Source organism: Ornithorhynchus anatinus, chromosome 9 (assembly GCF_004115215.2).
Source record: "Ornithorhynchus anatinus isolate Pmale09 chromosome 9, mOrnAna1.pri.v4, whole genome shotgun sequence".
Classification (NCBI taxonomy): Eukaryota; Metazoa; Chordata; class Mammalia; order Monotremata; family Ornithorhynchidae; genus Ornithorhynchus; species Ornithorhynchus anatinus.
The window spans coordinates 36,488,875-36,516,579 of NC_041736.1; the positions used below are offsets into that span (position 1 = coordinate 36,488,875).

General features: G+C 44.3%; 1 protein-coding gene and 1 long non-coding RNA gene across 3 annotated transcripts in view; one reads left to right on the forward strand and one right to left on the reverse strand.

Moving 5' to 3' along the window:
• CLIC5 (chloride intracellular channel 5) overlaps positions 1 to 27,705 on the forward strand; it is a 76,903-nt gene that overhangs the window by 45,982 nt on the left and 3,216 nt on the right. For both annotated transcript variants that reach the window (XM_029071750.1, XM_007666983.3), the window contains exons 2-4: positions 1,764 to 1,873; positions 2,737 to 2,862; positions 5,271 to 5,377. In XM_029071750.1, coding sequence (XP_028927583.1) covers positions 1,764 to 1,873; positions 2,737 to 2,862; positions 5,271 to 5,377 — 343 coding nt within the window. The remainder of the gene's footprint in view (positions 1 to 1,763; positions 1,874 to 2,736; positions 2,863 to 5,270; positions 5,378 to 27,705) is intronic.
• On the reverse strand, positions 1,676 to 27,704 carry LOC114814219. Its single transcript, XR_003761970.1, has 3 exons — positions 27,581 to 27,704; positions 10,087 to 10,270; positions 1,676 to 1,877 (listed from the first exon to the last, which is right to left on the reverse strand). It is a non-coding gene; the product is annotated as an uncharacterized LOC114814219 (long non-coding RNA).

Sequence of the window (27,705 nt, forward strand, 5' to 3'; positions counted from 1 at the left end):
TTTTTAGAAATATCAATTCTTTGGTAAGTCCTATTGCTGACTCAGACTGCATCTGTAGGCAAATCCAGCAGCATTTTGAAGGAACATCAAGAAACTTCTTACTGGTTCCCAAATTGCAGTCTAACCCTGATGCCACTTTTAAATGAAAATCTGACCATCTCAGCTGCAGCTTTCCTGATTTGGCCCCCTTAGATTTACAGAAAAAGAGTCGGCAGGCAGTTTACATCTCTGCGTGGTTCAGATTCCAGAGTTTTCTGTCAAAGCGTCTTTGCAAGAAGGTACCTTCTGATCCTGAGATTGGGGAGATCAGACATACAGGAGCAAGGTGCTCTGCCAGGAAGGGGTGCTGATGGGGTGAAAGGGGAAGGAATTGGTGAGTTGAGTCAGAATCCATCCCTTTTAGGAAACACTCATGAATCAATCACCCGAAGGTGAATGGGGTGGGACCTACAGACTCTCTGATAGAAATACTCCTGGTAATGAAACAACTTTATAGACCATCTTCCTTCTTAAGAGCTTAAAGCTGCATTTCTTTTTAAACTCTAGTTTCTCTCTTGGAAATGCCCCTCAGAGTGGAATGTGGAGAGAGAGACATTGAGATAGATAGATGGAGAGAGAGCAGAGGCTCATCTAACCCTGAAATAATCAGAGGGGCTGCTTCGGCCAGTGGGAAACCCCCTTAGAGAAGGGAAAATGTCACTCTCTAGGCAGCCCTGTTCTGACAGGACTCAAGTGGTGGGAAGCAGCCATGGTGGGAGATAGTGATTTAGTTTTGAGGGGGGGGGGGTGGGGATAACCCTTCCAAGCTCCCCATATGCCAACTAGGCCTGTGGTGGAGCGGAGAAGCAAGGCATGAGGAGTCAGGGAGGTCGATATCTCCATTCCACAAGAGGAGAGATACAATATTAGCCTGTGCTCCGAGGCCCCAAACCACTATTTTGGTGTCTTACCTCTTTGATGCCCTTTTAAATCCTGAATTTGGGTTATGTCTACCCAGAGGGATAAACAGGGCTGCTAACTACCCTGAAGAGGCAGTGTGGTCTAGTGGAAAGAACACAGGCCCAGGAGTCAGAGGAGCTGAGTTCTAATCCCAGGTCCGCCGTACACCTGCTGTGTGACCTTGGGCAAGTCGCTTCACTTTTCTGCGCCTCACTTTCCTCATCTGCAAAATGGAGATTCAATACTTGTTCTCCCTCCAACTCAAACTTGAGCCCCATGTGGGGTTTGATTACCCCAATGTTAAGTACAGTGCTTGACACATAGTAAGTGCTTAACAAATACCACTTTTTTTTTCTTAGAATGCACACAGTTTGTCCATGGTTTCTTTCCAGGTGATTATTGAATCTTAGACTGCAACCTCCTTGTGGGTAGGGAACACTTCTACCCATTCTGTTATATTGTGCTCAGAACAGTGCCTCAGTGCTTAGAACAGTGCCTGCTACGTAGTTAGCACTTAACAATACCATCATTATTATTACTACTCTTATAATTGCTTAGTACAGTGCTATGTACACAGTAAGCCTTCAATTAATATGATTGGTTGACTGATTTAAAGGAACCCCCTTTTTTAAGGATTTCTTCTCAAAAAGTACATAAATACCATAATCATTATTATTCATTCCCAAACATTTGGATCTGAGGTGTTATTCATTTATACTGGGCCCAAGCACAGGCATGGTTGGTAGTCCAGGGACTGGTTGATTTTAATTTTCTTTTTCCCAACAACAACAAAAAAACTTGTATTTTGGTTTTCTTTCCTCTAGGCTGGAATAGATGGGGAAAGCATTGGAAACTGCCCCTTCTCTCAGCGCCTCTTCATGATCCTCTGGCTGAAAGGGGTTGTGTTCAACGTCACCACTGTTGATCTGAAGAGGTAACTGAAAGGACAAAAACTGTCTGTTTTTTAGGGTCACACAATCACTGTGCCCCCCCCCCCCAACTACCAACCTCTTTCCCACATCCTCCTCCTAGCTTGGAACACTCTACCCCTCCGAATATGCCAGACCACAACTTTCTCCACCTTCAAAGCATTATTAAGGTCACATTTTCTCCAAGAGGCCTTCCCCAATTAAGCCCTCTTTCCCCCGGCTCACTGTCTATACACTTGAATCTGTGACCTTTGGACATTTGATAGTCGCCCAACCCCTGAACCCATAGCATTTATGTACATATCTTTAAATTATATATTACAAATTATTGTTATTAATGTGTGTTTCCCCCTGTTGACTGTAAACTCATTATGGGCAGGGATTTGTCTGTTGTTTTATTATATACTCCCTAGTGCTTAGTACAGTGCTTTGTACACAGTAAGCGCTCAAAAAATACATTTCACCAAGTCACACCCTTGGTGATTGGTCCAGTTTAAGGCATTTCTAGCACTCAAGCAGAGGCTTCTGGGAAGATCCAAATGGCCCCATGTTTTTCAGGGCATTTAGATCATAATTTAGATCCAGACTGAATCAGACCCCCACGATCCAGATCCTATAAAGGGGACCCAGAACTGAACAGTCATCCTGCATTTTGATGACTGCATTTTGGGGAGAAGTAGTAATAATACTACTATCTGAGTTCAGTCCAACCTGCCTCTGCTCCTTTGGCAACTCCCCTTCTCATGCTACTGGAGGAGGGAACTTGGGAATTCTGACCTGCATTGGTGAAGGCCAGGAAACACGTCACAGTGAATGGCATGGCCGATAATTTCAACCCATCTCTCTCTCTCTCTCTCTCTCTCTGCAGGAAGCCAGCCGATCTGCACAACTTGGCCCCTGGGACCCATCCCCCATTCCTGACGTTTAACGGGGAGGTCAAGACGGATGTCAATAAGATTGAAGAGTTCCTAGAAGAGACCTTGGCACCTCCAAAGTAATGTGCTAGATACTCTCTTACTAAAACTCATATTAAACTTGAATCTCTTCCATTTTTGAAGGGACATCGTGCTTTAAGAGTGATTTTCCCATTTAGAGAAACATTGGGACCTAGTGAAAAGACTACAGGCCTCGGAGTCAGAAGGATCTGAATTCTAATGTGCCTTTGCCCCTTGTCAGCTATGTGACCCTAGGAAAGTCACTTACCTTCTCTGGGCATCAGTTCTCTTATCTGTAAAACGGGGATAAAAACTCTGAGCCCTACGTGGGACATGGACCGTGTCCGACCTAAATGTCTTATCTACCCCAGCGCTTAGTATGGTGCCTGACACATAATAAACATTTAACAATACCATAAACAAATACAGAAAATTAAAGTTGGCAACAAAACTTTTCATAGATGGTCACACTAATCCAACCTGTTAAACTTGTATCGACCCCAGAGCTTAGAGCAGTGCTTGGCACATAGTAAGTGCTTAAGTACCACGACTATAATAATTATTATTACAGTAGCATCAACACGGTGCGACTTCTAGGGGTGGGCACTGCTGATGCTCAGATGTTAAGAAGTTTGCAGTAGAAGTAGAATTTGAAATTCCCATGTTGGGGGCTCTCTCCTGGAGCCCAATAAACTTTTAGCAGTAGTAGCAGTAAAATAACAGCCGGGTGGCTCAGGGAAGCTAGTTGGCTGAATGTGTCACTCGATGGAAGTAAGAGAGTGGCAATTATGGGGGCTTGGGAATTCTTAGGACAATCAATCAACAGTATTATTGAGCACTTCTGTGAGCTGAGCACTGAACTAAGGGATTGTGAAAGTACAATATGATAGAGTTGGTGTAGAGGGGGTAGATAGCACGAGAAGCAGCATGGCTCAGTGGAAAGATCACGGGCTTTGGAGTCGGGGTCATGAGTTCGAATCCCAGCTCTGCCACTTGTCAGCTGTGTGACTGTGGGCAAGTCACTTCACTTCTCTGTAAAATGGGGATGAAGACTGTGAGCCCCACGTGGGACAACCTGATTCCCCTGTGTCTACCCCAGCGCTTAGAACAGTGCTCTGCACATAGTAAGCGCTTAACAAATGCCAACATTATTATTAGATAGATAATAAAATCAATTACAAATATGGGAAATAGCAGAGCAAGGTCCCCTGACACTCTGTGCCTGAGGGGGCCTAGATGGGCATGAATTTTCAGGGAGAGTCAGGCAAAATTAGGGACCATCAAGTTGAAGAATGTTTAGTTCATCCCTTGGACTTCCACCAGCAGAAGGAGAGGACTAGCTCATTTTGGTGTGAACTGCAAGGCCACCTGTATTGGAAAAGATTTAAAATGGATTTTAAAATCTCTAGAGGGCAGCAAAATCCCAAGAAACATTTTATTGAATTCTTTGGCTCAGTGTGCCTTTCCCAGTAAAGCCCTCTTTCGTAAGAGCTTTTGGGTGTCCAAGAAACTGAGGGAGCTTTTTGTATCTCTGCCGTGCTTAAATAATAAGGAATTGATGACAGTTGTAAAATAAAACATAAAGCACTTCAACAAAAATCAAGACTTACACTGGGTCTAGAGATCTAAAGGAAAGCTCCAAAAGAACTTCAAATTTAGGTCAGGCAAGGACCCAGATTTGGGAAGATAATCCTCCCGGCTTCTGCAGTGGAAATCACGCGGCCTCAAACCATCGCTCATCCGGAGAAACTGTGACAATCTCAGTTCCATTTTCAGCCTTCATATAGCATTTACTGTGTTAAAACTCTTGGCACGCTTTTCCGTGGATTTGTTTTCAGTCCCCTGCAGTGCTATGATAGGGATGGTGATTCCCCTATCACTCATTGCCCAGACAGGGAGGTTCAGGGCATATGACTGTAAGCTCATTCTGGGAAAGGAATGTATCTGCTAATTTTGTGGCATTGTACTCTCCTAAGACCTTAGTACAGTGCTCTGCACATAGTAAGCGCTCAATAAATCCAATTGATTGATGTAAGTGAATGGAAGCATCTGACTGAAATTCGAAAGCCACTAATGCCAGGGACTCCTCCAGTCCACTTCATCTGGACGGGATGTTTGCATTCAAACATCACTTCAAATGGAGTGAATGAATGAAATGAGGAAAAAGAAGCAGCATGGCCTAGCGGAAAGCCATGAGCCTGGGAGTCAGAAGACATGGGTTCTAATTCTGTCTCTGCCAAGTACCTGCTGTGTGACCTTGGGCGAGTCACTAAACTTCTCTGGGCCTCAGATACTTCAGTTGGAAAATGGGGTTAGGGCTATAAGCCCCACGTGGGACATGGACTGTGTGTCCAACCCGATTAGTTTATCCCAGAGCTTAGTACAGTGTCTGGCACATAGGAAGCACTGTCAGGAAAAAAAAAATAAGGTGGAATGTGGTCTTAGTTCTCTCTTTTTTGCTTCCTAGGTATCCCAAGCTGGCTGCAAAATACCGGGAGTCCAACACAGCAGGGATTGACATTTTTTCCAAATTCTCTGCCTACATTAAGAATACAAAGCAGCAGGAAAATGCCAGTGAGTAACCTCTTCCCTATATTTTGTGCTCTGATAGACATGTTTCTTTATTTTTTTATGGTATTTGTTAAGCATTTACTACATGCCAGGCACTGTTCTCGTAATCATGTTGGATACAGTCCCCCATGGGACTCACAGTCTTAATCCCCATTTTACAGATGAGGTAACTGAGGCACAGAGAAATAAAGTGACTGGCCCAAGGTCACACAGCAGATACAAGACAGAGCGCAGGGATCAGAACCCTGGTCCTTCTGATTCCCACGCCTGTGCTCTATCCACTAGCCCACACTGCTTCTCTCCATTAAAGTGGGTGACGTCTTAGTCCAAGTGCCATCTGCTATTAATGCTGCTTGTTAGTTTGCTTTTTTCCTTTCCTGATGACACAGTAAGTAGGTTGTTGATGGAGCCCTGCTTGATACTTTTCCCATATTAAAAAAAAGTCACGGAGCTGGCAGAAAAGATCCGGTTTGGCTTCCAAGTCTGCATTGCTGCTCAAGGCAAGAAGTTCCCAGGAACTCATTGTTCCTCCCTTGTTCTGTGGATGCTGTTCTAAAATTTTTGGACCTGGCCCTGTTTTTAGGTGAGGTGACTGTGAGGAACCCATTTCTATTCCTTTCTTGCCTCTGAATCCTTCCCCTTGCATTTGTCCAAATCCATGTGTAGGAATGGATCCTACAGGAAGTGAACAGCTGATGGACTGTGTGGTTGAGGGAAGGCTCCTTCCTGTTCTAAAATTGAGTCGTTTGACTTCTCTGTACCTCAGTTTCTTCATCTGTAAAATGGGGATAAAATATCAGTTCACCTTCTCCCTTAGACTGAGCCCTACAGAGGACAGGAACAGTGTCTCATCTGCTTACCTTGGGGGTAATCCAGCACTGAGAATCGTTCTTGGAAGACAACAAACACTTGATAAAGACTAGTAGTATTATTAATGACAACTGTCTGATTAAGGGAAGCAGTGTGGCTCAGTGGAAAGAGCCTGGGCTTCGGAGTCAGAGGTCATGGGTTCGACTTCTGGCTCTGCCACTTGTCAGCTGTGTGACTGTGGGCAAGTCACTTCACTTCTCTTTGCCTCAGTTACCTCATCTGTAAAAGGAGGATTAACTGTGAGCCTCACATGGGACAACCTGATTACCCTGTATCTCCCCCAGCACTTAGAACAGTGCTCTGCACGTAGTAAGCGCTTAACAAATACAAATATTATTATTGTTGCTGGATGGAGACGATCCTAGTCCATCCTTCCGGGGCCCAAACTTCACTCCGATTTTTTTACCTCCTCAGAAAACTTCTCCCTCCCATATTATTTAATCACACCCTCTGAGAACAAGTTGACTTGGATGCCAACCCTTTTCTCTTCCTTTTCCTCCTCCTCCTCTTGCTTTTCTTTGTCATCCTCCTCCTCCTTCTCCTCCTCTTATGCCCGTCCTCTTTTTTTTAATGGTATTTTTTAAGCACTTACTATGTGCCAGGAATGGTTCTAAGCACTGAGGTAGATAAAAGCTATTCATTTATTCAATCGCATTTATTGAGTGCTTACCATATGCAGAGCACTGCACTAAGGACTTGGGAGAGTACAGTATAACAGTAGACAGATTCCCTGTCCACAGCAAGCTTACAGTCTAGAGGGGGAGACAGACATTAATAGAAATAAATAAATTACGATATGGACATAAGTGCTGTGGAGCTAGGATGGAGACTGAACGAAGGGAGCAAGTCAGGGTGATACAGAAGGGATGGGAGAAGAGGAAAGGAAGGCTTAGTCGGGGAAGGCCTCTTGGAGATGTGCCTTCAATAAGGCTTTGAAGGGCGAGAGAGTAATTTTCCATCAGATTTGAGAAGGGAGAGTGTTCCAGGCCAGAGACACGATGTGGGTGAGGGGTCATTTGGAATTAGTTTGGAATATTGGATACAGTTCCCTGATCTGTAAAATGGGAAATAAAACTGTGAGTTCCATGTGGGACAGGGACTGTGTTCAACCTGAGTAGCTTGTATCTACCCCAACACTCAATATAGTGCCTGATACATAGTAAGCGCTTAACAAATACAGTAGTAGTGATAATGGTCATTATAGGTGTTTAGTGAATGCAACAACTGAGTACTTGGGAAAGTACAGAAAGAGCATGACATATATGGAGTTTCCAAGAATATTTACAGATAGTGGAAGTAGTAAAAATCAATCATTGCTATTTATTGAGCGCTTACTATGTGCTTTGGGGAGTGCAATACAACAGAATTAGCAGGCATATTCCCTGCTCAGAACGAGTTTACGGTCTAGAGGGGGTAGAACAAGAGTCAGATGGGAGTAGAACAAATATGTCAGGGTGAAATAAATCAAAATAAATATTGAATGTTCAATTGAATATATATGTGCATGCATGTATACACATAAACATTACATAAACTATGAATCCTTATGGGCAGGAATAATGTCTACCAACTCAATTTTATTGTACTCTCTAGGCACTTAGAACGGTGCTCTGCTCATTGTATTGTACTCTCCCAAGCTTAGTACAATGCTTTGCACACAGTAAGCTCTCCATAAATACAAACTGAATGAATGAAGTACTCATTACCACTGATTGCTTGACTGATAGAGGCGTACGGAAGGGTGTATACATTCATAAGTGCTAGAAGGAGCCAGTGGGTTGATATGATACAATTGGGGCTTTGGGAATTACTTAAGAAAGGCTAGGTAGAGGAGGTGGGATTTTAGAAGAGCTTTGATGGTGGGGTGGGCTGAAGTCTATTAGATTTAGGAGGAGGCTCAGACAATTTGAGCCCAGAGTCAGAGGTGGGAGATTTGAGAATGTTGTACAGTTAGGTGAGAGTGAGAGGAACAAAGAATGCACACCATAGGAGGTAGAGCTGATATGCAAGATGGAAAAGCTGGTGTACAGCCTTGAAACCGATGGAAAGGAGGCTTTTTGTTTGGAAGCCGAGGGATATCGACAACCATTGGAGGGTTTTGAGGAGTGGAGATTCAAGGTGCTGAGTGATATTTCGGGAAGATGATCTGGGCAGCAGCATGGAGTATGAGAGAGGAAGAGTCTGGGGCAGAGACCAGTGAGGAGGTCGATGCAGTAGCCTCACGGCAAGGTAACTTCCACCTGCCTGGTTCTCCCTTCCTCTTTGAATCCATCGGACTACAGCTCTCCCAGGCTTCAAAATTTCTCTGAAATTCTACAACTCCAGGAAACATTTCCTGACAAATGCTTCTTTTTTTAAGGTATTTAAGTGCTTACTATGTGTGAAGCACTGTCCTGGGGTGGATACAAGATAATTGGTTCGAACAAAGTTCCTGACCCACACAGGGCTCAAGGTTCTGCCACCTTGTCAGCTGTGTGACTGTGGGCAAATCACTTAACTTCTCTGTACCTCAGTTACCTCATCTGTAAAATGGGGATGAAGACTGTGAGCCTCATGTGGGACAATCTGATTACCCTGTATCTACCCTGGCGCTTAGAACAGTGCTCTGCACATAGTAAACGCTTAACAAATACCAACATTATTATTAATGGGGATTTTACAGATGAGGTAACTGAGACACAGAGAAGTTAAGTGACTTGCCCACGGTCACACACAGCTGGGATTAGAACCCAGGTCCTCTGACTCCCAGGCCTGTGCTCATCCCATTAGGCCACGCTGCTTCTCTTCTTCTAGGTCGCCTTCTCCCTACTATCGTCTGATAACGTCTGGTCCTTCTGAAATCACTTCTCTTCCAGGAGGTGCTCCGTGATTATCCTCTCATATCTCCCACTCTATATCCCCCTACAACTGCCACTTCAGCACTTCCACATCACCGACGCATTTGGATATTCACACACCACTGGTGCACTTACGTACATATCTTTATTCTCCAGTGCTCTGTCCTACCTGTAATTTATTTTAGTGTCTGTCTCCTCTGCTAGATTTTGCAACTCGTTGAGGACCAGGATCATGTCTAAAAATTCAGTTTTACTCTCCCGAGGGCTTAAACCAAGAAGGAAATAATCAGTCAATGGTACTTTTTGAGTGCTTATCGTGTGCAGAGCACTGTACTAAGCACTTGAGAGGGTACAGTGCATTAGTGTTGGTATTCATGATCCCTGTCAACACGTTTACATTCCAGTGGACTGTAGTGCTATCAACAGATCTTGAAAAAATTGAAAGTAGGGGAGAGTTTAGGAGAGTGGATGAGAAGTTCATATGTGGGTGTGTTGTTTGTTAGCAGTTGTGCTGTCTCTGATGTCCCTGATCCATTTCAGCTTTTCTCTCTCAACCTCTCTTTTTCCCTATGCCCCTTCCCTAAATTCTCTTCTCTGCTCTCCCCTCTGCCCACACCTCTCATCCCCACTTCCTTTGCTCTTTTTCTCTTGGTTTTGCTAACTTTCTCATTCTAAAATGTCAAGACACTTGAAAGGACAGAGCAGGAGGGCAGCAAGGCAGATGCAAACCCACCCCAGGCAGATCAAAGTAGTGGTGCTTCTAAAGCCTCTTGAAAAAGAGGCAGGGAGAGAGGATTTGTTCCAGATCCTCAGGATGTGGCAAGCTGGGTTTAGAAGAGAGTGTATATATTTATTATTCCAGGCCACTTCAATTACATCATGTTTGATTCCTTCCCACCCCCACCCACCTTCCTCCCCCCATCCTACCCACCCACACTCAAGCGACTCATCGCAGACTATTCCTTAAAGGAGTCATCTCTTCCTAGCTAGGTGACAGTCACCCACCTTTTCCTCAGACAATGCCTTCTAGTTCGTGTAGACTCCACGTCTTCCCCAACCTCGTTTCGTAGCTGGAGAGAAGTGTGTTGCCCCATTTCCTCATTGACTGGAGGTTGAGAACAGGCAGGAATTCTTAAGTTCTGAGGAAGGATTGTTTGATCTCCTCTTCCCAGTTTCTATCCCCTGAGAACTGCAGAACAGAAAGGGACTTGGGAAATGGGGGATGTGAAGGCACAGGTGGAGATGCTATATTGGACATTGGCTTCAAATACACTTCAAGGTGGGAGAAATGAGAATCTACTCCACTGTTCATGTCCATCTCTGTCATTTACTTGTTTATATTAATGTCTGCCTCCCCATCTAGACTGTAAGCTCACTGTGGGCACGGAATGGGTCGGTCTACTATATTTCTATACTGTGTTCTCCCAAGTGCTTAGTACAGTGTTCTGCACACAATAAGCGCTCAGTAAATACAGTGGACCGACAGTGCCTTAACCATGCTCTTCAAAGGATTCTTCTCAGGTGGGGATGACAGGCGGGCAAGACACTGAGAGTCCTTCACTCTCCTGCATTTGAGGGTCTTTGATACTTCGCCCCCTTAGGTGGACCTTTGTACGATTCCCGTCAAATTCAGCCGAGGCCCCAAGAACTCATTGGCGGAATAGCCTTGACGGCCATGTCTCTGGCCACAGCAGAGGCTGGGTGGTCTCCTTGGACAACCCAGCATGTGTGTGTGTGTGTGTGTGTGGATAATGATCTGACTGTCTCCAACTTCCTAACAGGCTGTTGCTTTCTCAGTCTGAAAACCCTTTGAAAAAACCCCCTGACAAAGAAACCCTTCAGCTTGGCTTCCTTGGCAAAATCCGAACATGCAAATGAAAATGGCCAGCCATGGGTTTTTTTTTGTGTGTGTTTGTTTGTTTGTTTATCTGTCAGGTTAGCGCTTTGCTGGGCATAACGTCCTCACAAGGAAAAATAAACAGTATTGGCCCGGTGAGGCCAGAAGCTGTGTTTTTGCCTCAGGATTCTGGGGGAAGGCTTTGTGCATTCTTCACAGTTACATGTCCCCTTCAGCGAAGAGGGAAGGAAGAGAGAGAAAGAGTCCCCTCTGCCACTGGCAGTCACACACTCGCTCTTAGACAAAACAATTTAAAGTCTGCCCCCCAGGGGACCCTATGATTCCTCCCCTTACTGAGGGAAAGCCTGTGATTTCCAATTCAAAGAATTTGTTCCTGAAATGAAGCCTAGAGGAAAGAGCACCGGCCTTGGGAGTCAGAGAACCTGGGTTCTAATCCTGGCTCCTCCACTTACCTGCTGCGTGACTTTGGACAAGTCACTTAAATTCTCTGTGCCTCAGTTACCTCATCTGGAAATGGGGATTAAGACTGGGAGCCTCATGTGGGGCAGGGACTGTGTCCAACCTAATTCACTTGTACCCATCCCAGAGCTTAGGTCACTGCCTGCCACGTAGTAAGCACTTAACAAATACCACTGCTATTATCATAATAATCATTATTGTTAAATCCAGATACTTTTGGAGTCAGTCGATGTCATTTATTGAGCACTTAAAGTGAGCAGAGCACTGTATTTAGCCCTTGGGTGAGTTAGTGCTAACTAGTTAGCTTCTCTGTGCTTCAGTTACCTCATCTATAAAACGGGGATTAAGACCACGAACTCCATGTGGAATGTGGACTGTGTCCAACCTGATTAGCTTGTATCTAGCCCAGCACTTTGCACAATGCCTAGCACATAGTAAGCACTTAATAAATACCATTTAAAAAAAATTAATCAAGTGGGCAGAGAGGTGCGGGTCAGGGAAGGTGGTCGGGGGAGTGGGAAGGGCCCTGAGGGAGGGCAGAGGGAATGGAAAGTGCTGGCTCTGGTGTGGGTGGGAGCATTCATTAATGGAATGAGGGAGTTTTACTGTGCAGGCTCCTCACTCAAAGTGGAACGGGCAATCAGCACATGATTCTCTGGGGTGGAATTTCCAGCCATCTGATCCAGAGGATTCCACCAGTTTCCCTGGAGTCAAGATCAAGGGTCCAAGAATAAAGGAACATTAAATGATTAATTTGTACACCAGGTAACTGCTCTTTTACCTCATCCTCCCATGTGGCTGAATGTGTGAGTAGGGAAGTGGCTCACCTAGAAGCAGGATAATAATAATAATTATGGTATTTAAGTGCTTACTATGTGCAGGGGTGGATCCAAGCAGATCAGGTTGGATACAGTCCCTGTCCCACATGGGGTTCACAGTCCAAATCCCCATTTTACAGATGAGGGAACTGAGGCCCAGAGAAGTGAAGTGACTTGCCCAAGATCACACATCAGAGCTCTGTTTGTCGGGACGGAGGAGGGTAGATCTATACTCCCACTAACACACACACAGACTCAGCCTGTACACGATGTGTGTGTTCTGATGTTTTCTATGTACCACCAGAGGCCATTGCATACCTTCTTAAATAAACAGGCACATATGCCAATTAGCCCGAAAAATGTGCTTACATGAGAAAATTATATTAAGGATAGGACAAAATTCTAGGTCTCCCAGCTTTATGGTTAAGTGAGGGGGTGGTTTGAGTAATACGTGGTGGTATATATAGAAACAAAGATATTTCATTGGGTGTTCATAGTCTACTCCATGCGGTAGGAAGTACTACAGTTGTCTGCATAGGAACTTCCATAAAAAAAAAAACCATGGTTTTTGATCATATACAAACTCTGGAAAAATTTTCCTCCTGCACTGAAAAGGCTCATGCTCAATCTCAGATGAGGGTGGGTTTTGTGGAGATCAGGAGGAGAAATTAGTTTATCCATTTGGGGATTTTAAAGTACCTCATTTTCCCATGTTAGAATCAAATTAAATTTCTATGTGGGAGAAGGGAGGAGAACTCAACCTGAATTATCCAGAGGAACTGTAAGCATGCCACTACCACTCCTTCCTTTAAAATAATCAACAGTTTATGAATTCTAAACCTTGTTTCATGAATTCCTCCACCATCTCTAAGGCAGGGTATAATACAAATCCGATTTCATAAACATCCAATTGAGAGCACTGAAAAAAATAAACGTTTAAAAAATTTTTCATAGTATTTTTTAGGAACTTACTATGTGCCAGCACTGTTCTAAGCCCTGGGGTAGATACAAACTTATCAAGTTGGACACAGATAGTGTCCCATATGGGGCTCACAGTCTTAATCCCCATTTTACAGATGAGGTAACTGAGGCACACAGAAGTTAAGTGAGTTGCCCAAGGGCTCGCCACGGGCAAGCAGTGGAGCCAAGATCAGAACCTAGGTCCTTTCTGACTCCCAGGCCCGTGCTATATCCACTAGGCCATGCTGCTTCTCTACCGTGAAGGACATAGCATTTTTCCTTTCCTCAGTGTTGATCCAATGCAAATCTCTTGCCTCTTAGGATTTTTCTCTCTAACTCCTCGTGGACAGGGATCGTTATGCCACAAAACAATGTCATTCTCTACCTACCAATGCCCAGTACAGTGCCTTGCAATAAGTGAGCACTAAATAAACGTTACTGTTCCTCCTGCAGTAGTTTTGCTGACTCCCTAGCCAATGGAAAAATCATTTGGAGCAGGCAAAATTCTCCTTTCCTGGTGGGCAATGCCTTGAGCCTCAGAAGTTTATGCTTTTTTGTTGTTGTTGTTTTCCAATTTCAACATAGAGTGAGAAATTCAAAAACCCAAGCAAGATTTTTGCAGGAGGAATGCAAATTATATACTCTCAGACCCTGCTTTTATTCTTTGCATAGTAGGATGTGGAAATTATGCAATCTTCACATTTTTCTCTCCCACTGCTGCTCTTAACATTATAATCTCCTTGAGTTTCAAAACCATCTGCTAAACACCTTCAAGATTCCTACCCCTGACCTACATGATGGTCATATGGCCTGATACACCCACACACACATGCACAGACACCATATCTAAAACATACCTGTCCATGTTTCTTCTATGATAATTTAGTAATTTAGTCATTTGCCCCTGTGTTTTATTCCATCCAAATCCTGTGCCACAATGAGTAAAATACTCTTTCCAGTTTCACCTGGTTAAGTAAAGACAGAAAGCAGCATGGCCTAGTGGAAAGAGCATTGGCCTGGCTAGTCAGAGAACCTGGGTTCTAATCCTGGTGCTGCCAATTGCTTCCTGCATGACTTTGGACAAGTCACTAAACTTCTCTCTGCCTCAGTTTCCTCGATTGATTGAAAGGAACATGGGTGTGGGGGTTGGAGGATATGTCCTACCCCCTATTGATCAATATTTATTGGGCGCTTACTGTGTACAGAGTACTGTACTAAGTGCCTGGGTGAGTACAATATAGCAATATAATAGAGTTGGTAGACTTGTTCCCTGCCCACAAAGAGTTTATAGTTTAGATTTGCTACTCACCTACTGCATGACCTTGAATAAGACATTCATCTGCCCCAAGCCTCAGTTTCCTGATCGATAGAATGGGGATAATAATACTTGCCCCTCCCTACCTCTCTCAGAGACACCAGGAGGACAAAATTAGAGAAGTAATAAAAAAGTACTTTGAGAAAATGAAGTGCTTCACAAATGCAAAGTGTCATGAGTCAGAAATGTTTATACATATGTAAGATAACCAAAATCTTCACTGAATCAGTATAATGCCTGATGAGTCATATTTATTGAGTACTTACTGTGAGCAGAGTCCTGTACTAAGTGCTTGGGAGAGCATCATATAACAGAATTGTTGGAATCATTGCCTGCCCACAAGAACAGTCTATAGGAATGTATTGGTTACATATGAATATATTAAATTAGGCTTGGGTCAAGACTTTACAGCTCCAGTAAATATAAATCCAACCATTAAATGAAATGTGGAGGCAAAAAGTAAAATTTCTCACATAAAGAGAAGACGGCAGCAAAAGGGGACTGCCAAAGCCACAGAGGCACATCTTGGACCAAACCCTGAAGATCAACAAACTCTGTGCTCTCAAATCCCTCAGACCAGGAAGTTCCAGAGACAGGGATCTTCCATGAAAACATCCTGCCTTTGGTTTCTCAAGAGCCCAGGTCCAGGTCTGGGCACTGCTATCAGGATACTTCATCGCAATGGTGGAACATGGCCCCGGGAGAAATGCCAGGAACAGCGGGCACGGAACATCTCACATCGTTCCGAATTTTGGAGCAGAACCTGTGATGCCGGGGGCTAGAGTTCATCATCTTGCCACGTATATTCTCCATTGTTAAAATCAGTGCCTTGTTGGGCAAAATGAAATAAGACTTTAAGTTACGGTCTTGCGTGGATTTGATCGGTAGGGAAGGAGCAGGATGTATCATTTAGACCCCAAATCTCCTTTTCCCCACTAGCAGAACTTCTTGTGTCATCTGGCCACTTGGATCTGTACCCTTTGAGCCTCTAGATTGTGAGCTTGTTGTGTCTACCGACTCTGTTGCACTGTACTCTCCCAAGCACTCAGTATAGTGCTCTGAATGCAGTAAGCACTCAGTAAATACCACTGATTGATTGGTTTTATACATTAGTTTTCCAAATAATTACTTCAACTCCCCACTTTACTCGTAGAGATGCTGCTTCTAAGTGAAAGATGAGAGGAATTTTATTAATGTTGAGAAAATGGAAGTGTTGCAACGGTAAAGGCAGTACTAACAATAAAAACTTAGACTCATAATGATGAAATCCACGTTGTATTTCAAGTGGTTTTGATCAAAATAGGAATAGACCCCGATTGAAATGCTAGTAAGCAAGATTGTACACTGTGTTGTCTCACTCGACTGTCCCTTCTGCAAAGAAGCCACTCAAAAAATGGTATTCACATACCAGACTTCAAAAACTTCACTGGCAACTCAGAACTTAAAACATTCACTGAATTCTGCTACCTAGACTATGTTGTTCAACAGTGCTCGAGTAGCTGAAGCGGGTAATAGAATTAAAAAGGATCGGCATGGCCTCTGGAAGACCACCCCCCAGATAGAATTTTCTGATAATGGGGCACCAAGCTCCATACCAGGTTGAAGATCTGCAAGGCTGATGTCAGTCAGTCTGTCAGTCTGTCAGTCAATTTTTTGAGTGCTTTCTGTGCTCATACCACTGTACTAAGTGCTGGGGAGAGTACACTACAACAGACACATACCCTGCCCACAACAACATTACAATCCAGCGGGGGAGGCAGACATTAATATAAATAAATAAAATTACAGATATGTACATAAGTACATGAGAAGCAGCGTGGCTCAGTGGAAAGAGCACGGGCTTGGGAGTCAGAGGTCTTGGGTTCGAACCCCGGATCTACCACCTGTCAGCTGTGTGACTATGGGCAAGTCACTTAACTTCTCTGTGCCTCAGTTATCTCATCTGTAAAATGGGGATTAAGACTGTGAGCCTCATGTGGGACAACCTGATTACCCTGTATCTACCCCAGTGCTTAGAACAGTGCTCTGCACATAGTAAGCGCTTAACAAATACCAACATTATTATTATTAAGTGCTGTTGTCCAACTTCTTATACTGATGTTAGGCCAGGATACCCCACAGAAAATACATCCAGTTCCTGGAGCAGTTTCATCAGCTTCTTTCAATCGTATTTACTGAGCACTTACTGTGTGCAAAGCACTGTACTAAGCACTTGGGAGAAGACAATACAACAACAGACAGATGGATTTCTTGCCCACAGCAAGCTCACAGTGTATGGACCAAACTTGACAGGATTCGATCAATCAATCTATGGCATTTATTGATCTCTTACTGTGTACAGAACACTGAACTAAGCACTTAGGAGAGTACAGTGCAACAGAGATGGTAGGCGTGTTCCCAGTCCACAGGGAGCTTACAGTCTAAGGGAGAGACAGACAAATGAATTATAATAATAATGTTGGTATTTGTTAAGCACTTACTATGTGCAGAGCACTGTTCTAAGCACTGGGGTAAATACAGGGTAATCAGCTTATCCCACGTGAGGCTCACAGTTAATCCCCATTTTACCGATGAGGTAACTGAGGCACAGAGAAGTTAAGTGACTTGTCCACAGTCACACAGCTGACAAGTGGCAGAGCCGGGAGTCGAACTCATGACCTCTGACTCCGAAGTCCAGGCTCTTTTCCACTGAGCCACGCTGCTTCTCATATGTACATAATGTACATAAGTGCTCTAGGACTGAGGGCGCTGTGGCTGTCAAGTGCTTAAAGGATACTGATCAAGTGCAAAGTTGATGCAGAAGAGAGAGGAAATGACAGCTCATTTGGGGAAGGCCACTTGAGAGGAAGATGTGATTTTTAACAAGGCTTTGAAGATGGAGAGAGTGGTGGTCTGGCGGGTATGAAGAGGGAGAGCATTCCGGTCCAGACGGAGGACATGGGCAGGGGGTTGGCTGTGAGATAGAGGAGATCGAGGCACAGTGAGTAGGTTGGTGTTAGAGGAGTGAAGTGTATGGGGTGGGTTGGAGGAGGAAACCAGCAAGGTTAAGATAAGTGGGGACAAGGTGATTGAGTGCTTTAAAGCCAGTGGTAAGAAATTTCTGTTTGATGCTGAGGTGGATGGGCAACCACTGGAGGTTCTTGGGGAGTAGGGAAACAGGGACTGCACTTTTTTTTGTTTGTTGAAAAACATAACCTGGGCATCACTGAGGCTTGGATTAGAGTGTGGGGAGACAGGAGGCAAGGAAGTCAGTGAGAAAGCTGATGCAATAATAAAGGTAGTTAGGATAAGTGACATCAAATCTTAGGACCAGGTTTCCAACAGTGACAGAGGACTAACAGTTTAAGGAGGAGGGCAGCAGCCATTTTATCACCATTGAACAGGAGAAAACTGAGGTACAGAGGTGACATGGGCAAGTCACACCGACTCCCAGTTGCCTGCTCTATTAGATCCAGCTGCCTCCCATTTTTAAAAGAATCATAAACTTCATATATTTGTGTGTGCCCCTGGTAATTAATTAATTAGGAAGCTGTGTGGCCTAGTGGAAAGAGCACAGACCTGGGAATCAGAGGACTTGCATTCTAATCCCCGTCTCCATCACTTGTCTGATGTATGTCCTTGGGCAAGTCACCTAACTTCTCTGTGCCTCAGTTACCTCGTCATGGGAATTAAGACTGTGAGCCCCATGCGGGACATGGACTGTATCCAAACCGATTAACTTGTAATTACCCCAGGGCTTAGTACAGTTCCTGGTACGTGGTAAGCTCTTAATAAATACCATGAAAAAACACTCACAAAAAAATCGATATGTTTTAAAAAAATCTGCCCTACCCAAAGCTCCACCTTGAAAACCCTTCTAAAATCTACCCTATCATATAAAACCAGCACTCAGCTTTAGCACTTACAAACTTATTTATGCCTGTCCTCACCACTTCTGTATCACTTTTTATTCACTTGTACATTCATGTATTAATTTTGACTTTTCTATTTGTAAATATCTTCGATGTCTATCTCCCTCAGAGTCTAAACTCCTTGTGGGCAGGGGACAAGGCTCTTCACTCAATGGCTGCTTAATAAATAATACTAGTGCTACTGCTTTTCCCCAGAAATGTCTGCTGCTTCAAGTTAATAATAATAATAATAATGTTGGTATTTGTTAAGCGCTTACTATGTGCAGAGCACTGTTCTAAGCGCTGGGGGAGACACAGGGGAATCAGGTTGTCCCACGTGGGGCTCACAGTCTTCATCCCCATTTTACAGATGAGGGAACTGAGGCACAGAGAAGTTAAGTGACTCGCCCACAGTCACACAGCTGACAAGTGGCAGAGCTGGGAATCGAACTCATGACCTCTGACTCCAAAGCCCATGCTCTTTCCACTGAGCCACGCTGCTTCTCTAGTTAGGGAGAATGCCCTTCTACATGCACTTTTTGCAGATACATGAGGCTGAAAATTCCCCAGATTTGGTGAAAATTGAGAAAAAAAATAATCTTGGCAAAAATACATCTTGTAGGAGCAGAGGAAAGCAGACTGTACTGTACAACAGGAACATGGGGAAAATTTAGCCAACGTGATAATGATGTGGAAGTTTTATTCTCAACCACTACCACTACTAGGACCAAAGAAGTCCATTCAAATGAGTTTTTTAAGGAGAACCTGAATATCCTGTAAGAAACAATCCTTTCCTTCTTTAAATTGGGGTTTCGCAATCTTAATTTGGAAATGGTTCCCTGTGATACAAAATGCTTCTCTAATAAGGCAGAATGGAGGAGTTAACCTTATCATTAATGGTATTTACTGAGAGCTTTATTTACTGAGAGCTTACTGTGTTCAGAGCACCATACTAAGCGCCTGAGAGAGTGCAATACTACACAGAGGTGGTGGACACATTCTCTGCCTACAAGCTTACTGATGGGGAGACAGACATTATTATAAACAAATAATTTATAATGTGTAATTTACAGATAGATATAATTGCTGTGGGGCTGAAGGAAGGGTGAATACCAAATGCCTGAAGTTCACATATCCAAGTGCACAGACAATGCAGAAGGGAGACGGAGTCAGACTTATGTGAATTATACCTCAACCAGCTGACTTTCTTGGAAGCTAACCACTGGGTTTAGATCTAAAGAGATTTCTTCTCCCGTTTGTACCTAGACTCATCCATCCAGCCCACATTTCTAAAATACTACTACTACTACTAATATTTGTAAGGTACTTACTCTGGGAGGGAGATATTTTATCCCCCATTTTAGAGATGGGGTAACTGAGGCACAGAAAAGTTAAGTGACTAGACCAAGGTCATCCAGAGGATTTTCCTGGTGTAATCTCATTGATAAACAGCATGGGTGCAAAGATAATTTCAGGTGCTGCACCATAATAGCCAGGAGACAACGGGCGGGGCAACAACCCATCTTCCCCAGAAGCCACCCCCTTTTCCAAAAAATCTGACCCCCTGATTCAGGTCAGAGGAGAGAGAAAAGGGACACTGCATTCGCTAACCTGTACCTTTGGCCTCTGACCTCTGCCATTACCTGATTGGAAATGGTAATAATAATAATTGTGGTATTTGTTAAGCGCTTGCTATGTGGCAGACAGTGTACTAAGCGCTGGGGTGGATACAAGCAAACAAGTTGGACCCAGACCCTGTCCCACGTGGGGCTCACAGTCCGCATCCCCATTTTTACAGATGAGGTAACTGAGGCCCAGAGAAGTGAAGTGACTTGTCTAAGGTCACGCAGCAGACAAGTGGTGGAGCTAGGACAGTAGGAAACAACTGGGAGGAGAAGTAGAAGGCAGGCTCTTCTGTTGTATTGTTGTAGTGTAGTCTGCCAGGTGCTTAATACAGTGCTCTACACCTAGTACCGCTCAATAAGTATGATTGATTGAATAACTGATTTTTCCTCTATCAATCAACCCATAGTATTTTTGGAGCACTTACTCTCTGTGAAGCACTGTACCAAGTGCCTGAGAGAGTGCAGTAGAGTATGAGATCCCTGCTCTCAGGGAGCATACAGTCTATCAGGGGAGACAGGTATTAAAATTAATTACAGGTTGGAGTAGCAACCTAGTATGAAGATATGATTTATAAGTGCTTGGTTTGGAGGAGGGAATGAGTATCTATAATGCTTAGTGAGTGAAGATTCAAGTGCATAAGGGATGCAGTATGGAGGAAAATAGAGTGGGGAGATAAATTACTCAGGTAATAATGTTGGTATTTGTTAAGTGCTTACTAGGTGCAGAGCACTGTTCTAAGCGCTGGGGTAGGTACAGGGTCATCAGGTTGGCCCACGTGAGGCTTACAGTTAATCCCCATTTTATAGATGAGGTAACTGAGGCACAGAGAAGTTAAGTGACTTGCCCACAGTCACACAGCTGACAAGTGGCAGAGCAGAAATTGGGCTTTAGTAGGGTTATGAAAATGAAGTCAGTAATGGTCTGTGAGATTTGAAGTAGGAGAGAGTTCCAGGCAGGAGAGAGGGTGTGAACAAGAGGTTGATGAGCAGAGAGATGAGAATGAGACACAGTGAGTATGTTGGCATTAGAGGAATGAAGTGTCTGGGCTGAGTTGTAGCGTGAGAGGTAGGAAGGAGAGAGACAATAGAGGGCCTCAAAGCCATTGGTGAGGAGTTTTTGCTCGATGCAGAGTTGGATGGGCAACCGATGGAGGTTTTCGAGGAGTGGCGAGGTGAGTGCCAAATATGATGTATTAGAAAGAGGATACAGGCAACACACTGAAGTACAGACTGGAGAGGGGAGAAGCAGGAGGCAGGGAGGTCGGCGAGGAGGCCGTTGCGGCGGTTGAGAAGGGGTGTCTTTCTGTTCTGTGGCAGCAGTGACAGTTGCCTCTGCAACCGCCTCCATTATCCTAACTAAACGAGCCCATCCCTGTTCTGTTGTGGCTAAAGACACATTATTCTAGCTTGGCCGAAAATGCCCCTGGATGGCCCCAGAGGAGGCAAATTCAGCCTCGGCAATGATGTGAAAGAAGCAGCAACCGCTGCCGATGCCCCAGTGGAGACTCGACGACTTTTCACCCTCCAGCCTCCATTGCTGCGGAGATCCCAATCACCACCTCGGCCAAAAGCGGACTTAGCCTCAATCCTGTCAGGTGGCAGGCCTGAACCCTCCAAAATGTCTCTGTCCCATCTATTTCAGGATATCTAGTTGCAGGACTGGGAGCCAACCGAACTCTGAGAATCCTGCCTGGCCCCATGATTCTACTAAATCTGAAAACCCTGAGATAGTGCAGGAAAGATCGGATTCATTATCAATTAATCGATCTTTGGTATTTATTGAGTCTTACCGTGTGCAGAGCATTGTACTAAGGAGAGATTAGACTGTAAGCCCGTCAAACGGCAGGGACTGTCTCTATCTGTTGCCGACTTGTTCATCCCAAGCGCTTAGTACAGTGCTCTGCACATAGTAAGCGCTCAATAAATACTATTGAATGAATGAATGAATACTAAGTGCTTGGGAGAGTACAATACAACAGAATTAGCAGTCACAATCCCTGCCCGTAAGAACCCATATTGACCCACTGGCCACTCATATACTCCTAAACTGGGAACAGCACGGTCTAGTGGAAGGAGCACGGGCCCGGGACTCAGAGGGCCTGGATTCTAATGCCGACTCCGCCACGTACGTTCTGGGTGACTTTGGGCAAGTCACTTCATTTTTCTGTGCCTCAGTTCCCTCATCTGCAAAATGGGGATTCAATAACTATTCTTCCTCCCACTTAGCCTGTGGGATCCATCTGAGACCTGATTAGCTTTTCTGTGCCCCAGTGCTTAGTACAGTGTTTGGCACAACTTGTCAGCTGTGTAACTTTGGGCAAGCCACTTAACTTCTCCATGCCTCAGTTACCTCATCTGTAAAATGGGGATTAAGACTGTGAGCCCCATGTGGGGCAATCTGATTACCTTTTATCTCCCCCAGCACTTACAATAGTGCTTGGCACATAGTGAACGCTTAACAGATACCATTATTATTATTACCACTAAATACTTCAGTTATTATAAGTGAACTTCATCTTCAGATGCATCTCCAAGCCCACAGGATAAACCTAGGTCCAATCTGGAGTAAATCACTATATCCAGCTATGGGTGCCCCAATTTAAGAAATGGAACATTTAGATAACTTGGAGAGGAGAGGCTGATAGATGATTAAAGAACCGTAAAATAACACCTAGGTGAAGAGATTGAATCACAGGATTATTTAGCCTATAGAAGTAAAGGCCGAATGGCAACAGTAAAAGTTTGGGTAAATTAAGTCATGTTTCACTATATAGAAGATGATGACCATCTGTTCTCCCTCTCCACTGGGGACTGATTAAGAGAAAAAGCTTAAAAATGCTGCACGGAAGATTAGGTTGGATGGAGTAGGTAGTTTCAGACAAAGAAGGTTTTTATACCTCGGAATGGGCTCCTGAGGGAGGTTGTGGATTTTTCTCCGAGTTCATTTCCAATCTATGAAAATGAATATTAAGCTACAAGCGGCAACCTTCCGCCCGTGGTGGTATGACAATAATAACCTGTTGTAAAATAACCCCAGATAGTTTCGGGGCGTTGTCGGTCAGCTGCGTAGACTACAACCGGTGTTGAGTCGCAGTCAGTATTTATGGAGGACTCTCTATTAGCACAATGGCTTTTGTGACCGTTGGGAAACTTCTGGAAAGCCTAATAGAAAACATGCACATCCAGGCTGGGGCCGAGCAAGGGATATGGTCCTCAGGTTTCCAAAGCTAGGACTGTAGGGGTCGCCGAAGCACCACTGAGGACCCCACACAGGCCACCTTAACAAGGAACACATTCTCTCTCGATCCAGAGGGCCTGTGCGTTTTCCCCCATTGGCTCTGGCGGAGGCTTTCCCTTGTTGTTTGCTGTTGATAAATAAACATTTTTCAGCCCCCATATGGTACAGTCTGTGTAAATAAAGGAAAACTTAAATCTGAAAGCTAAAGCGATAATCTGACTCTTCAAACATACTGTGGCTTTTAGGAGATTTAGAAAATTATCTGATCCTGGAATTGTGTATATTATCCATACCGCCTTTCAGACTTCTTTAATATTACATGAAAGGCATGTTGCCCTTGTCCTAAATTTGGTAGAGCTGAAAAGGGGAAGGGGTTTTAGTTCAGTACGTTATCACACTGTGACTTTTTTCCCCCCGGGGCCTGAAACCTTTTTATCAGTTCTTTGCCAATATGCCGTCCCTCGGATGAAGATAATTATCTCAGAACATATGTCCAGTGAAGGGCTTAGGTTACATTATCCACCTCTAACAAAATGGTTCATTAAATGAATCTCGTACGGTGTACTGGGGAGTGTCACGGTCTGTGGAAACGTGACCAGAGAGTGTCTCTTCCTCCAGAAAGAGCCCTGGAGCCTTTCTGAGGGGACACCGAGGCAATAATAATAACAGTATAGGCTAAGCACTTACTTTGCAGTGGGGTAGATATGTTAGAATATAGTCCCTGCTCGCAGTCTAAAGGGGTGGGAGAGTTTCTTCATTTTATAGATGAAGAAACTGAGGCCCAGAGAAGTTGTGACTTGCCCAAGGCCACAGAATAGGCAAGTGGAAGAGTCAGAATTAGAACCCAGGTCTCTGATTCCCAGTCCTGTGCTCTCTCCCCTAGACCACTGCTTTTCTAAAGCCGAAAAAAAGTTGCAGAGGTCTCTCAGGTAGACAGAAGCATCCCACCTCTCTCTCCCTAGCCCAGACACCAGAAAAGATTTCATTAGAGTGCAAGCACCTAATATCACATCTTTTAATCTTATATCTCCAAGCATCCAATAAAGTACTCTACACACAGTAGCACCCAATAAATCCTGTTTATCCTGATAATGATGATGATGGTAGTACAGAGAGGTAGGCCAGTGAATAAGAATTTCCTGGTCCCATGATTCAATCCTGTTTTAGTCTTCCAACCACATTCCTGCCAGCAGTTCAGAAACCAGTTTCCACAACAACCAACCTCAAAGTTTGGCTCACCATTTTTTTCCTTCAGCCAACTCTGCACCTCCTTGGGAAATATTAGAGAATTTAACGAAGTTGTTGTTGGACTAATGAAAAAAAAAAACCCAGATGATTTTCTGCACTTCCTGTTTTCATCGAGACCTAGAGACAGAATCACAGGAAAGCCCTGAGAAATGAGTATCTCAGTAGCTTCACAGCCAGTGTCAATTTGACAGCTCTGTCCTCCCTGTTTGTGAGGCTAATTCCAATTTTCTCAGTCTTATGCGGAACGTATGTGAGCAGGGGGTCAGCAGAAGCTTCCAAAACAGCAGATGAAGGAAACTGGAAACAGCCTCACAATCTGAGGGAGCAAGGGTGCCAAACCCTCCGAAACGATTCCAGTTCGGTCTGAATAACAGAAGTGCTGGAAGACACACCAAAGAGGCTGTTCCTGAGAGCTGTCCAGCCCGTTCCCTGGACCGGAAAGGTCTTGGGATGTTAGGATAAATTTCAGCTGAGCAGATGAACTTTTGCCTTGGAATAGGACCGTTTTGACCTTTTTCATGGCCGACGGATAGAAACTTTGACTCCCAGGTTTGTCTTGACACCGTCGCCTAGTCGAAAGTTTCACCGAGGACAAACTAATATGATGATTATTATGAATTCATCAATCATTTTTATGGGATTTGCTAAGCACATACTATGTGCTAGTCAGTGTTCTAAGCACAGGGGCAGATACAAGTTAATCAGGTTGAACAAAGTCCCCGTCCCACATGGTGTTCACAGTCTGAATCCCCTTTTACAGGTGAGGTAACTGAGGTGTATAGAAGTGAAGTGATTTGCCCAAGGTCACAGAGGAGACAAGTGGTGGAGTCAGGACTAGAACCCAGGTCCTTCTGTCTTCCGAGCTCTACCCATTAGGCCTTGCTGCTTCTCGTTATTCCCCCTCTAGACTGTAAACTCCTTGTGAGCAGAGACGGTGTCTACTAACTCCATTGTACTGTACTCTCCCAAGCACGTAGTATAGTGCTCTGTACAAAGTAAATACTCAGTAAATTCCAGCGATTGATCTATTGATTGATTAAAAGAAAAATTCCAAACAACATGCTGAAGGAACACCCACTTCCTTTGAAAGAGGAAGGGAGCACTAAGCATTATCTCTGAAGCCATTTGACAAAGAAGGACCAGCCTGGACATGTGTGACTTGGTGTTGCAGTTCACCACATGTGTGACTTGGTGTTGCAGTTCACAAATACACCAATCCCATATGTACCAACTGAGGAGACAAAAAGCAAAACCCAAGAGGAATCGCTGTACTCTGTCTCTTTGTGTGTTCTCCTCCCCAACTCAAGTGGAATCTCTGTGCAGAACGGCCCAAACTTGAGGACAGTGAAAGACATGTGGCCCATTTTAAAAGTCACTTTGACATTTAGCCCTTTTCCCACTAAACCTCAAATTTCCTAGCTCTTCCACCTGTCTGATGTGTGACCCTGGGCAAGTCACTTCACTTCTCTGTGCCTCAGTTATCTCCTCTGTAAAATGGGGGTTAAGACTGGGAGCCCTGTGTGGGATCTGGACTGTGTCCAACCTGACGAGCTTGCATCTGGCCCAGCGCAGTGTCTGCCACCTAGTAAGGGATTCACAAATACTATCAAAAATGTAAAGTTTGTCCCAGTTTAAGAGTAACTAGAAGTAGCTCCCTATTCAGTACTTTTCTCCTCTGCAAGGGAAACCTGTAACCAGGTCTTAGATGGATTTGAAAGGATGTGCTGGAAGCTGAATTGAAAACTTGGCTCCTAGTATCTCCATTCAGACCCTGTACCCTGGTTAGAGTATATTATTTTCTTAGCTCAAATTGCTGTTTCCAAGTCGTTATTTCTCCACAACGAGAAAACAATATTGGGTCTTATGTAATATCAACCTCAATGAATCTGGAAGTGATCATGGAATGGGTGGGTTTTTTTTCCCCTCTTTTAAAAAGAGGAAAATAAATTTGAGATTGTTTGCGTATGGCCGAGAATATTTATGAACTGCTCCCCGTGTTTCCTCATTACATATTTCACCGAGCGCATTGGTGTGTGCTCTACGATAAATCTTAACGGGGAGAAAGAGAGCAGTTAGAAGAAAAGAAATCCATCAATTACCTAGGGTATTAGTGGTCACAATTCATTTAGTTTCCCAAGTCCTGAGTGGTTAACTTTTTATGTAGTCTCCTTGTGGGCAGGGAATGTGTCGTACTCTCCCAAGCGCTCCATACAGTGCTCTGCACACAGTAAGAGCTCAATAAATGTGATTGATTCATTAACTGATCAGGACATGGCAATAAACCAGGCTGTGACTCAAAGAAAGGAGCTGTGTGGGCAAGGTTTTTAGTGGCAGTGTCATCCTAGTGGAAAAAGCACAGGCCTGGGAGTCTGCTGTGTGACCTTGGGCAAGTCAACTTCTCTGTGGCTCAGTTTGCTCATCTCTCAAAGGGGGATTAAGAATATGAACCCCTTGAGGGACACGGACAAGTGGGACAATCAGCGATAGCAGTAGAGAAGCAGTGTGGCTTAAAGGAAAGAGCACGGGCTTGGGAGTCAGAGGTTGTGGGTTCTAATCTCAGCTCCACCATTTATCAGCTGTGTGATTTTGAACAAGTCACTTAACTTCTTATTAGAGAAGCAGCGTGGCTCAGTGGAAAGAGCACGGGCTTTGGAGTCAGAGGTCATGGGTGCGAATCCCGGCTCGGCCACCTGCCAGCTGTGTGACTGTGGGCAAGTCACTTCACTTCTCGGTGCCTCAGTTACCTCATCTGTAAAATGGGGATGAAGACTGTGAGCCCCACGTGGGACAACCTGATTCCCCTGTGTCTACCCCAGCGCTTAGAACAGTGCTCGGCACATAGTAAGCGCTTAACAAATACCAACATTATTATTACCCCAGCATTTAGAACAGTGCTTGGCACATAGTAAGTGCTTAACAAATACCATTATTATTATTATTGTCCTGGGTATACCCCAGTGCTTAATAGAATGCCTGGATCAGAGTAAGTACTTAAATACCATTTTGAAAAACTCCAAAAAGCAAACAAAAAAAAGCAGAGATAATGAGAAAGTCAGTCAGGGAATTCAGTGATTCTTCCCCCTCTTACCTCTATGGTAAAATTGCTTTTGGAGCAGAATCCTGTTCCTGTACTTGAGGTAACTGCAAGGGACAGCAACCATGCTTTTTCTCCTAGGGCTTAGTAAGTTGCTCTGCACACAGTAAGCACTTAAC